This window comes from Ranitomeya imitator, chromosome 1, assembly GCF_032444005.1.
Source record: "Ranitomeya imitator isolate aRanImi1 chromosome 1, aRanImi1.pri, whole genome shotgun sequence".
Taxonomy (NCBI): Eukaryota; Metazoa; Chordata; class Amphibia; order Anura; family Dendrobatidae; genus Ranitomeya; species Ranitomeya imitator.
The window spans coordinates 339,514,226-339,527,749 of NC_091282.1; the positions used below are offsets into that span (position 1 = coordinate 339,514,226).

General features: G+C 38.3%; 1 protein-coding gene across 1 annotated transcript in view; it reads right to left on the reverse strand.

Annotated features, from left to right (window-relative positions):
- LHX5 (LIM homeobox 5) overlaps window positions 1–13,524 on the reverse strand; it is a 44,203-nt gene that overhangs the window by 15,289 nt on the left and 15,390 nt on the right. Inside the window, exon 3 of the mRNA XM_069759801.1 lies at window positions 4,577–4,854. Within this exon, the coding sequence (XP_069615902.1) occupies window positions 4,577–4,854 (278 nt within the window). The remainder of the gene's footprint in view (window positions 1–4,576; window positions 4,855–13,524) is intronic.

A 13,524-nucleotide genomic window follows, 5' to 3' on the forward strand; every position in this document is an offset into this window, starting at 1 on the left:
CCAGATAGGTTTAGAGACTAAATAACTTACATATAACATACCGTAATCATATACCAAAATTAGCTTATTGTTTAATAACTCCCTTTCTCTACTGTATTTTATCTTCCATAATCCAGAATTATTGAAAAATTATTAATAGAAAAGACATATCATTAGCGATGTTATGAAATCACTTTTCACTTCTTGTCTTACGTATGGCATACGTTGGTGCTGTTTGCGCCAAATTCATCAACATAGTGCATGCCGTTCATGAATTTTGAGCAAAATAAAAAAACATTCTTTATTTTTGTGTGACTTTTTAGTGCAAAAAATGTCACAAAAATTGTACTAAAGGTTAATGTGCCCATAAAATTACTTTAAGGGGACTGGAGCATATTTGTGCCAAATTTTGCAACTTTTAGAAAAGTCACAAATTATGAAAACATCTGGGAACCCTAGACTCTGCCCGTAGTGGAAAAAAAAACCAGATGAACACATAAAAAAGTGACTTTAAAAAAAGGAGCAAATAGAAAGATGAATATGGCACAAACAAAAAAAGGTGCAAAACACTAAAAACTCATTAAAAAGAAAATCAGGCGCAAATGCAGCAAATAATCGGGCCTGTCATTTTTATATGAAGCGTAGATATGTATAATTATCTTTTTCTTGGAGATGGGATAGGCCATAGTTCAACATTACCTTGAGGCAATTAATTTTTTAAGGCTTACAAAAGCATGTGGTATATTTATTAAGGAAAATTCATTACCAGTGGGAATATTAGCAGCATATCGCATTGCCTCTGTGTGATGTCGCCAATAATAAAGCAGCGGTGTGCCATGAATGGGCACTACGACGGACTCATTACCACTTATGACTGTTAATGGCCAATCATTGTAGGAGGGACTATTATTTTCCTCTATTGTGACATGAAATCATTATGGAGTGTTCTTGGTTCAGCTGAAAAAATAAAAATAAAACAGTATAGGATGCACTTTAACCTCTTAAGGACCCAGGAATTGTTCATTTCTGCACTTCCATTCTTTCCACCTCCTCTACCAAGAGCCATGACTTTTTTTTTTCTATTTTTCCATCAACATAGACGTGTGAGCGCTTGTTTTTTGGTGTAGTTTGAATGATGACATTAATTTTATCATATCAGTTATTGAAAAATGAGAAATACAATTCCAAGTGAAATTGTAAACATAAAAAAAAAGCAATTCCGCCATTGTTTGGGGATTTTTATTTTCAACGTATTAATTCTTCAGGGAGGATTCTAAGGGTCAATATGATATTAGTGATACTAAACTTCAATATTTTTTGTTATTTTAATGGTGAAAAAAAGTTGAGATTTGTAAAAAAAAAAAAAAAAAAGAAAATAATTTTGTTTGTGTCTTCATTTTGCGAGACCGGTAACTTTACTTTTTTCCCCTACGGAACTGTATGAAGGCTTGTTTTGTATGCGCTGATCTGTAGATTTTATTGACACCATTTTGGAATAGACATATTTTGATATTATATTTTTGGGGAGGAAGTGAGGTAACTGCAAATACTACGATTTTGGAGTTTCACATTTTTTTTTTCTTTTCTGAATTTAATAACCGTATATTTTGTTACACTGGACTTTTTAGAACACGGAGGTGCCAAATAGGTTTATTTTTTTTATTTCATAATTTTTAATGGGGATGATAGGGTTATTCAGATTTTTATATTTTTTATATTTCGGAAAACATTTTTTTTTCATTTTTACTATATTTTTTAGTCCACGTGTTGGACTTCAACCTATATTTGTTCGATCCTTATACTATATATTCCAAAACCACAGTATTGCAGTATATAGTAAAATCGCGGTTCTCCTATGGATCTCAGCCTGTGGCTTCACTGTGAGCTTTACTGGTGGATCAAAATGGCGGGTTAAACTGGAGGGATCGGAAAAAGCTCTGGTCATTGTAGTTAAATGCAAAAATCGGCTGTGCAACACAGCATCTGCTTGATATCAAGCGGTTTCAGCTCCTGAGACTGTTTCATACATTCATTATCGACCTATAATGAAAATGTACCTCATAGGTCATTAAGGTGCTAAGTTAGTGTTTGCAATGTCCTAAAGGGCAACAAATTGCTCATCTCTGGTAAGAAATCTAATGAACCCCTCAAAGGTCATTTTCATAATGGTGTAAAAAGAACATATGACATGGGCCCATTATGGCACAATCCTTCTCACTTGGCCTAAACACTAATTTAAAAAAATGTCCCAAAGGTAGATAGAATCAATGTTAATTTGTAATGGAGGTCTTCCTTTGGTTTGTTTCTTCTCAATGTAGTTTTGCCCCAGGGCAACTGATGTTACACAATGGCAATGTCTTCAGTGGCTCATCTGTGCAAATCTTTGGTAACTGCCCATGGCCTACAGAAATTGTGACCCATCTGTATAACAATACACATTAAACATTAATGCGTAATTGTCATTTCAGGTAACTTTTCAAAACAAGCTGTCATTTGTGTTTACACAAGGAATTACTTAGCTTCTGGACATTATATCACTTGCATCCTTCATATTGCACCAGCTTTTGCCTCTGCGGGCTCTATAATTTTTAGTTCTCTCTGAGCTACTGGGAGGAAACTAGGTTCTATGATGTCTCCCATACACAGTACACAAAAGGAGAGGGCATCCTGCTCTTATGTCTCTGTGTAACACATGATCTAAAGCAGCAACAGCTGCATGTAAGAAGTTATACAGCTCTACTGAGCAGTGTGGCTGCGAATCCAGCTCTATACTGATGTTTAATATTTGCTTGAAGCTGCAGCACAAGTTTTGTGTGTCACACTGTGCTGAGTATTCCTCACTTCTCCTCATCCCTCCCCTCTCCATAGACTATAACAGGAGGTGTAACCTGGCTCCTTATTGGTCTCGCTCTAACCAAAATTGATTTTGGCTTTTTTTCTTAGAGTGGATGGTGAGTTCTGGAGGTGTGAGGAGGGGAAGAAGTGTCTCCTAAGAGGATAAATTAGCAGATTTCTTTGATAAGATATACCATATATTTTCTTATATTCACCTGAACATTGATAATGCAAAGTTTGTTGAAACTAGAACCTTTTTTAATAGACAAGCAGTTATTTTTTTCATAACCTCATCCTTTACATATGAGTGTCAAATAAAATGCTATGCTAATTACACATATTACAAATGGAATAACCACGTCCTATCATAAGTGTAGAGAAAAAAAGATTATTTTTGAGATGATGAATTCTTTGTATAGTCTAAGAAGTATCGTTTCTCCTTGCAGAAGAGACAATTTGCATAATTTGTAAAGTCTAGGCGCTTAAGGTCCCCCTAGTGGAGGAAGCGGGCAGACAGAATTTTAATATTTAACTCAATGTGCACACAGGGGACTTGTAGCTCTGTATCAAAAAATTGAGCTACAATGTAAAAATACATTGATAAAATAGACAGCACTGAATGTTAGATATAGAAACAACATGACAATAGATTGATATTCACTTTTAAGTGAATCTGTCACCAGGTTTTTGCCACCTAATCTCAGAGTCGAATTGTATTACCAAAGACCCTGAATTCAGCAATGTGTCACTGGACTGCTTGCTACAGTCTTGATTAAATGGAGTTTATCACTAAAGAACTAGCAAACTTGACACCATGTAGTCCAATATATTCATTGGCTTTGAATAACCCATCACTGATTGGCAGCTTTCTGCCTATGCACGGTGTACACAGAAAAATGCCAATCAGTGGTGTGGGTAGGGTTATACAGAGCTCAGCATTCAGAGAACTGCTAGATCTGCTGCAGACATAACAGTGATTTTTATCAAAACTGCAGAAAGCAGCTCAGTAAATAGTAGGTTGCTGTAATCAGGGACTCTGCCCCTACATCATTCTGCTCTCAGATTGTTTAACAAAAATAGATTTAAAAGGGGAGTCGCATCTCCAAGATCCAATCCCATTATGTAGTACATGTAGTAATAATAATTTTATAATAGCTCCAATTAGAAATGTAGTTTAGTTCTTCTGATTCACTATGTCGCTTACCCCATGTGCAGAGCATTGTAGTAGCGTAGATATCCATGGTTACAACTACTCATATAGTGACAGTTAACTGTTCATGGTCATAACCATGGATACTTAAGCCACTGCAATGCCTTGCACATGGGTAAGACATAGCGAATCAGAAGAACTATACTACATTTCTAATTGGAGTTACCTTATTATTATTATTATTACACCTACTACGTATTGGAATAGGATCTTAGTGATGGAACTCCCCTTTAGGCATCATTCAGTATTGATCCATTGTAGATAAGGCCAAAACATACTCACTGTTAACTACCATATCAAACAAATGTTTTTGTAAATTGTTAGCAATTATCAATGAATTAAACATAAGGTGGAGCGTTCTTTTTATCCATTTATATCTGCTTTTTATCCAACTGCATCTAAAGTAATAGACATCACTTTCTGCTTGAAAGAATCTTCATGCATTCTCCCAGACTCCAAGAACAAATACAGTAACAGAAGTATTAATAATAATATTGCACCATAAACATATAGATTCTAAAGGAAATAATATCTTCCTGAGCTGTCGTTTACCTGAATTACTCGCATGTTGAGTCCTGTTTCCTGTGCTAACTGTTCTCGAATGTGTCTTGTCGGTTTTGGAGTGGCTGCAAATGCTGCCTTGAGGGTCTCTAGTTGCTTTGCTTTAATGGTGGTCCTAGGTCCTCTTCTTTTGGTACCAGAGTTCTGCTCCTCATTCTCATTGTTGGCAGTCTCTTTATCAGAAGAGGTGGAATGATCTGTCTCTTTACTTTCATCCTGTATAGGGTCTTGAAGATCTGGAGATAAACTTCTGTCTGTACAAGAGGACACTAAAGAAACACAGAACATAGTGTTATACGACCGGTATGTTTAGAAGACAACTAGAATATTCGATCTATCTATATGGATTCAGGCGCAGAGTTTCAATCTTTTACATAGTAAAACAAATATAATCCAGCAATGGTAAGGCTTCTGAGTAAAACTCTGCCCGTTATTCATAATGCCTAAAAAAGTCCATCCAAACACGATTCCCTGCCTTGGCCTTGGTGCATGAACTTTATACTGGTGAAGCTGTACTCCGCACACCTCCCGTTGCTGGATTATAACTTTATCATACTTGTTGACTTTACGTATACTGGGGCTATGCTGCAAGGGTGGATTCTTTCGGAAGACGTAGCAAGGGTCTATCAAGTAAAATTGGGTTTTGAACATACTTCTTAAACGCATACAAGCCTAAAACTCTTAAGATTGGTTTTTAAATGTTTTCTACATTGAAGTCAGTGGTGTAAAATGGTGCTTAGACCGTACAGTAGCATCAGTTGTTTGATCCTTTATCAACGTTATCATCATGAAAATGATGCGCCGTCTGTGGGTAGCATGTTCTAGACCAGGGCAAAACATTGTGTTTTATTTATTGAGATCATTATTCATTCTTTGCTCAAAAGTAAAGTGGCAGTCTTATAAGTAACTGACAACCTTATCTGAAGGAGTAGGGAGAAATAGTGAAATGTTGTCCAAATCCATCAATAATGATGGGTTCAGCCAACAATCTAATGTGTAAGTGTTGGGGTGATCTCTTAAGGTGAGACCTTTTGTGATTGCCTGTTCCTGATCAAAATATGAGCCAAGTGCATGCTTAAAAGAGAATATAAAAGTCTCGCACTCAACTTCAGTCTCATTGATTAGTGAAGTTTATTGATGCAAGGTGGCACTAGAAACGTTTCAGCTCATATAGAGCTTTCATCAGTCACGTGCTGTGCCTTAAGAGTGTGTATCGGACATGTCACGGGTTGATATATGGGACATATATGGTACTGCCAAAAAGGGGTAGAAAGATGAGATGGTGGTCTTGTGTTTAATGCTTAAATTACAAGACAGAGGAGCTCATAACAATAAGAATCTCTGGAAAAGATCAGGGGCCTCAAAGTAATCAGCATGAGAATATGGGCTTCTATGCGTAGTGTCCGTAGAAAGAGGTGATAGCCTCAACCCTGGCTGAGTAGAAGCAGGGGCTGCTGTATAGAGCCGCCTGTGTGTGGGAAGCGTCCCCTGAGACGCGGAGTCCACCCATCTCAGGGGACGCTTCCCACACACAGGCGGCTCTATACAGCAGCCCCTGCTTCTACTCGGCCAGGGTTGAGGCTATCACCTCTTTCTACGGACACTACGCATAGAAGCCCATATTCTCATGCTGATTACTTTGAGGCCCCTGATCTTTTCCAGAGATTCTTATTGTTATGAGCTCCTCTATCTTGTAATTTAAGCATTAAACACAAGACCACCATCTCATCTTTCTACCCCTTTTTGGCAGTACCATATATGTCCCATATATCAACCCGTGACATGTCCGATACACACTCTTAAGGCACAGCACGTGACTGATGAAAGCTCTATATGAGCTGAAACGTTTCTAGTGCCACCTTGCATCAATAAACTTCACTAATCAATGAGACTGAAGTTGAGTGCGAGACTTTTATATTCTATTACTGATGGTTTGGGAACCTAGTCTCTGCACCACAGATATAGCAGTGCACACGGTGTTCATTTGCTTAAAAGAGAGACACCGGACACAGAGTCAGATGTATGCTCCTTCCTCGGCAAAGGCTGGCAAACAACTGAACTTTATTCTTACAAAAAAGAATCTTGTAACAGGCAGGAAGTTGGTGTTGTTCAACTTCTGAATAGTTCATGGTGTCAGCATATGATAGGTCCTTGCCAACTCCACTCCATATTTGGTATTCAATCCAATGTCCAGTATCTGCTTCACATTCCAAAAATTCCTTCCAGGGTGTTGTTCCAGGATATAGTCGCCATCTTTGTCACATCATATCTGAGCTGGCTTATGTAAGGTGTAATAATTGATTTCATTAGCCATTCTCTCCTTCACATAAAGAGTCCCCAAACAGCTGATTGTTAGAGATGTTGATTGGGCATTTCCAATTTCAGACTTTTGATAGCTTTTTTCTCAGGGACATAATCTGTCGCCAGACATGTCTAGAAATGGTTTTCTCATAAGAAGCACAGGAGCGCTTGGTCAAGCGAGCACTCTTGCGTATGAGAGCAAATATATACAAGAATCATTTCAATCTCAAGACAAAATGCACATTGATAGTGAAGTGGTTTTAGGCTAATTTTCAATGAATACATTATAATTCATTCACTGTGTTATTTAACATATAAAAAGGTCACTAAATGCAAATAATCTTAGCATGTTTGCATACCTAGTGTGGACAGGAGTGCTTCCTAAAGAATGGACTCTGATACAATGAAACATCTCCTATTTTCATGCATAGTCCCATGCTAGAATTCATCCATGTGAATGGTGTCCTCATAAGCATGTCAAAGGGATACTCAAGAAACACAACACAAGTGGATTTCTTTTTAGAAATTTTGTGTTGTATACTTAAACATATAATTAGCAGTATTGTGTTCATTGTTAAAAAATACAATATGGTTTCATAGCCATGCATTTCTCTGAAAATCCCACAATCTGCCATTTACAAGGCATATTATGCTCATTTTTCCAAGTAGGAACTCATATGAAATATAAAGGCAACATTGTGACCGAGAAAGGACCGGTTCCAGGTATATTCAGACTGTTGGGTGACAGAGTTGGCCCCTCTTCGCTTTCACTTTTCCATCTTGAATTCCAAGACCATAGCTTTTTTATTTTTTAGTTGATGGAGTTGTACAAGGTAATTTTTTGTTGTATAGTTTGTCGTTTTTATCATTACCATTTTAAGGTCCATGCAAGTTTGCAACTTACTGATCTTTTTTATTACAATTTTTTAGTAAGCAAATGATCAAAAACAGCAATTCTGACATTTTTCAAACACCATTTCAGTATTCACCAAATGGAAGAAATGTTATGGATGGATCACTATTTTGTAAGTTTGCCCACTGACAAGGACATGAAGGTAGGTTAATTTTAACATTGAGTGATAGAATATCAAAAATAAAATCCAGAAAATCACATTGTATATATCATATAAATTTATTTTCATTTTGCAGTGAGAAATAAATATTTGATCTTCTACCAACCATTAAGAGTTCTGGCTCCTACAGACCGGTTAGACGCTCCTAATCAACTCATTACCTCCATTAACGACAGTTGTCTTACATAGTCACCTTTATAAAACACTCTTGTCCACAGACTCAATTAATCAGTCAGACTCTAACCTCTACAACACGGGCAAGACCAAAGAGCTTTATAAGGATGTTAGGAACAAGATCATAGACCTGCACAAACCTGCAATGGGCTACAAAATTATAAGTAAGATGCTGGGTGAGAAGGAGACAACTGTTGGTGCAATAGTAAGAAAATGGAAGAAATACAAAATCACTGTCAATCGACATCGATCTGGGGCACCATGCAAAATCTTACCTCGTGCGGTATCCTTGATCTTGAGGAAGGTGAGAGATCAGCCTAAAACTACACGGGGGAACTTGTTAATGATGATCTCAAAGTAGTCACCAAGAAAACCATTGGTAACATATTACGCCGTAAAGGTTTAAAATCCTGCAGTGCCAGCAAGGACTCAAGAAGGCACATGTGTAGGTCCATCTGAAGTTTGCTAATGAACACCTGGATGATTCTGTGAGTGATTGGGAGAAGGTGCTGTGGTCTGATGAGACGAAAATTGATGTCTTTGGCATTAACTCAACTCGCCGTGTTTTGGAGAAAGAGAAATGCTGCCTATGACCCAAAGAACACCGTCCCCACTGTCAAGCATGGAGATGGAAACATTATGCTTTGGGGGTGTTTATCTGCTAAGGGCACAGGACTACTTCACCACAATAATGGGAAAAAGGATGGAACCATGTACCGTAAAATTCTGAGTGACAACCTCCTTCCCTCCGTCAGGACATTAAAAATGGGTCGTGGCTGGGTCTTGCAACAAAAACATACAGCCAAAGCAACAAAGGAGTGACTCTAAAAGAAGCACATTAAGGTCATGGAGTGGCCTAGCCAGTCTCCAAATCCCATAGACAAACTTATGGAAGGAGTTAAAGCGCCAAATTGCCAAGCAACAGCCCCAAAATCTTAATGTTTTAGAGATGATCTGCAAATAGGAGTGGACCAAAATTCCTCCTGACATGTGCGCAAACCTCATCATCAACTACAGAAAAAAGTCTGACTGCTGTGCTTGCCAACAAGGGTTTTGCCACCAAGCATTAAGTCTCATTTGCCAGGGGGGTCAAATACTTATTTCTCACTGCAAAATGCAAATAAATTTATATAATTTATACAATGTGATTTTCTGGATTTTATTTTTGATATTCTATCTCTCAATGTTAAAATGAACCTTCCCTTAAAATTATAGGCTGTTCATGTCTTTGTCAGTGGGAACATGTGCAAAATCAGAAAGGGATCAAATACTTATTTCCCCCACTGTATGTGTTGTCATGTTTGCTTACTGAATCCCCATGCTATGTTGGCGCTATAGATATGAAGGAAATTGATAGACCCTATGGATTTTATAAACATTATTGTACATGGAAGGCAAAAGAGACTTTGCTGGGTGAAGAGCAAGACCTGGTAATGTGCACCTGCCCTGTCAATAGTGAGAGATGGCAGCGGATATCCAGCGTACATAACCAATTACACCTTGTCTTCATGCCAGAGTATAGAATGTCAATGATTTGCAAGATGCTGGCGTGAAGGAAGCAGAATAAGGCCGGGTTCAGATGAGAAAATTAAAAACTGTATGTTTTTAATCTAGAAAAAAGAAAGGATGCTTTTCATCTGTATTATCATTCATATGCCATCCGTGTGACATCTATATATATTTTACAACCGTATGGCATCCATTTTTAAACAACAACTCTTAAAAAATGTACAAGACCAAATATTGTTTCTTAGGTTAATAATTGCAATGTATCTGTAGAAAATGGGGAAAATATGGATTATCCATCTGGTAGCCATCAGAAGACCGACCCTATGCAGTAAGACTAGTCCATGTGCTGCCTGTGTGATATCTGATTTAACATGAACAGCAAACATACGTGTAATATGCTCGGCTGAACCAGCCCTTAGGCCGCATTCACACGTTCAGTATTTGGTCAGTATTATACATCAGTATGTGTAAGCCAAACCCAGGAGTGGAACAATCAAAGGAAAAGTATAATAGAAACATATGCACCACTTCTGTACTTATCACCCACTCCTGGTTTTGGCTGAGAAATACTAATGTAAAATACTGAATGTGTGAACATGGCCTGAGGCTGAGTATGGTTGGGACTATACTTGGCTGTATATGTATTCTGAAACCCCTACATTTAATTTAAACTTCATATTTTTAGAAATGTAGCACAAATTCATCTGCCTATGTATATTTATCACAGAAATACCCAAGTTAGAAAAGACAATTCTATTTTACAATAAAAAAGATTTTAGACTTTTCTTTCTTTTTAATCAATTAGCTAAAAAAATTATTTGTAATTAAAATGCAAGCCGATTACCTAAGTCATTAGTACACTCTATAAGGCTGGTTTCACACGTCAGTGGGGACCTTTATTTTATACACGAAAAACCACAAAAAAATGGATTATTCATATCTTCTCTGCAGCAAACGCTGCTGCACAGAAGATATGAATCGCGGTTTCAGCACGATGCAGGGGACAGCGCTAAACTTTAGCGCTGTCTCCTGCATGCTCCGTGTGGTACCCACTGGGCACAGGGGTGGCACACGTGTGCCACAGAAACGCAGGGGCACACGTGTTAGGAGTCGAGTTTCCTCTGCTGCACAGGGGAGTCTCGATCCGTGTCTGCTGCGGTCTCCCATTCTGCATCGGCCGCAGTGGGGTCTGCTCAGCGGAGACGTCGCTCCCAGCGTCTCGATGAGGCTGATTCTGTGCATAGGGTTACTACTACCTTTTCTGGCTCTCCTATTGAACCCTGCACTGATCTGCGGCGAGCAGGCTTCTCTGGGACTAAGTCCTTATTTACACACACTGAGCATGCCCAGGGCAAGATCTCTCAGTGGAGGTCTAGGGTCACATGCTCAGGTACTGCAGCGACTCCCATTGGTCCTTCTCACGGAAGGTCCTGCAGGTACTAGGACTAGTTCTGCTTTGCACACTGAGCATGCCCAGGGCAGGATCTCTCAGTGGAGGTCTGGGGTCACGTGCTCAGGTGCTGCAGCAATTCCATTGGTCCTTCTTTCACAGGTCCTAGATGTGCTGCAGCTATTTAAGGCTCGTATGGCCGCACGGCCATGCGCTAGTATCGTCTTATGTTATATGCTTTGCGCCAATGTGGTCATGTGTATGAATGTGTTCAGGGACCCGGCTGAAATAAGCCCCTAGAATGCTGGCATCTCCAGCGAGGAGTTTTGTATGCATGCATGACCACTCACTGCTCACGTCTGGGTAGTTGGCCTGTGCCTCTGTGAAAGTCTAACAGGGCACAGAGCTTTCCTCTCGCGGTTACTCTGTGAAGCTAACAGAGTTGGTATATACCGCCATATAGAGCCGCCATTATTTAGCAGCAGGTACTTTCCTGCACGGTGGATCCCGGGTTGCGAACGCACCAATTCCATTTAATAAATAATATATTTGGTGCGTTCCGCCAACCCTAACAACATGGACATGGATAATTCCGGTACCGGAATTATCTGGACGTGTGGGACTGCCCTAAGTGATGCGCCAAATTATGTCCTATACATAATAGGGGATACAAGAAAAGGCAGGGCGCAGATTCTGGTTGGAGAAGTGATAACATGCCATCAGTGAGGGTTTGGTTTTCAGGTTCCTGGATCAGGTTGTTATTATATGACGAAAAAGAAAATCCAGCTCACCATAGTGAGCTCATATCATGATTAAGGGTGCTTTGCCACCTGAAACGCGTAGATAGATAGTGTTCTTATCCTTATTGTGCTGATGTTTTTATCCTCTGCTTCTATATGAAGTGAATAAAGTACCAAGTTTTTACTTTTCACTGTCTCGTTGAGCTGGATATTCTTTTTTTGCTTTTTGTTATTATATGACACATAGATGCTGTAAATTTATTGTTCTTTACTGAATAAATGATAGACGCATATTTCTTTGCATCTGACACCCTCATTAAATAAAATGAAAGTTTGAGGATGCAACAGATAAGGGCTGTGCTCAAAAGAGCCTCAGTTTGAGTTCACATATATCAATTGCATCAGGGTCAGTTTTTTTGAGCCTCACCTAATCACAACTCATGATAAAACTGATGCAAATATGCATCTGCTTTCATCAAGCTATCTGTCTATCTATCTATCTATCTATTATCTATCTATCCATTATCTATCTATTATCTATCTATCATCTATCTATTATCTATCTATGTATCATCTATCTATTATCTATCTCTCTACTATCTATCTATCTATCATCTATCTATCAATTATCTATCTATCCATTATGTATCTATTATCTATCTATCATTTATCTATCTATCTATCTATCTATCTATCTATCATCTATCTATGTATCATCTATCTATCTATATATTATCTATCTCTCTATCTATCTAGTATCTACCTATCTATCTCTAATATCTATCTATCTATCTATCTATCTATCTATCCATCTAATATCTATCCATCCATCTATTAATACCATATACTATCTATCTAGCTATCTTCTATCTGGCCATTATCTATATACAGTATGTATTCCTATTTTTTAACTCCTATCAGTATGATGCCTGCTGTGTTTCTAGATATTTAGAGAGACTAACTCTAATATCAATTAGAATATTACAAATATGCAAATAGTTAGAATGTTAAGTTATTATTAGTAGTATCAATAATAATAATGGCAACAATCTTTGTGCAGCATCATCATATAGAGGTGTGTTTTTATTTTGGTCAATGTGCCCACAGCTTTGATGTTTTTGTTTTACAGCAAGCGACAGTTAAAAAGGACCTGTCAGCTTTCAATTGACAACAGGGTGTGTTTCTACAGATTCTCCAGTCAGTGCTGGTAGTTGCAAATTGTGTAGGGACACACCCCTTTGACAAAACAAATAGTATGTCCTAGTTGTCAATATATTTCACATGTTTAAGACCAGCACAAGACATAATCCTAACTAGCATGTACAAGAATTATTACTTAACGGGAAACACAACTGTTTTTTCTAACTGGCATGTCAGTAGTATAAGTAGCCTCAAAACAGAGACATATCCATCGCGTGAGCACACCAGGCAAGGAAAGCATAAATAGGAGCATTTTGGGGAGAACTCGGTCACACTAATTGAAAAGTATTGCATAAAAAGATCTCCAAAATTATAATGTAATGTTGGTCAAATGCTGCAACACTGATTTACTCTCTAACATATGATGTTTACACTAGTATTGGAGATAAAATGTATAAATCATCACTCAAATCTTGCTTAAAGGGGTTTTCCACTTTCAGAAACGTGGACCCCAATACCTGAAATAAATACAGCAGCTCCTCACCCTCTCTGGGCCCAGTGACAGCATCCTGCGTCAGACCGCCCAGACGGGAGCAGCAGTGAGGAGCCATT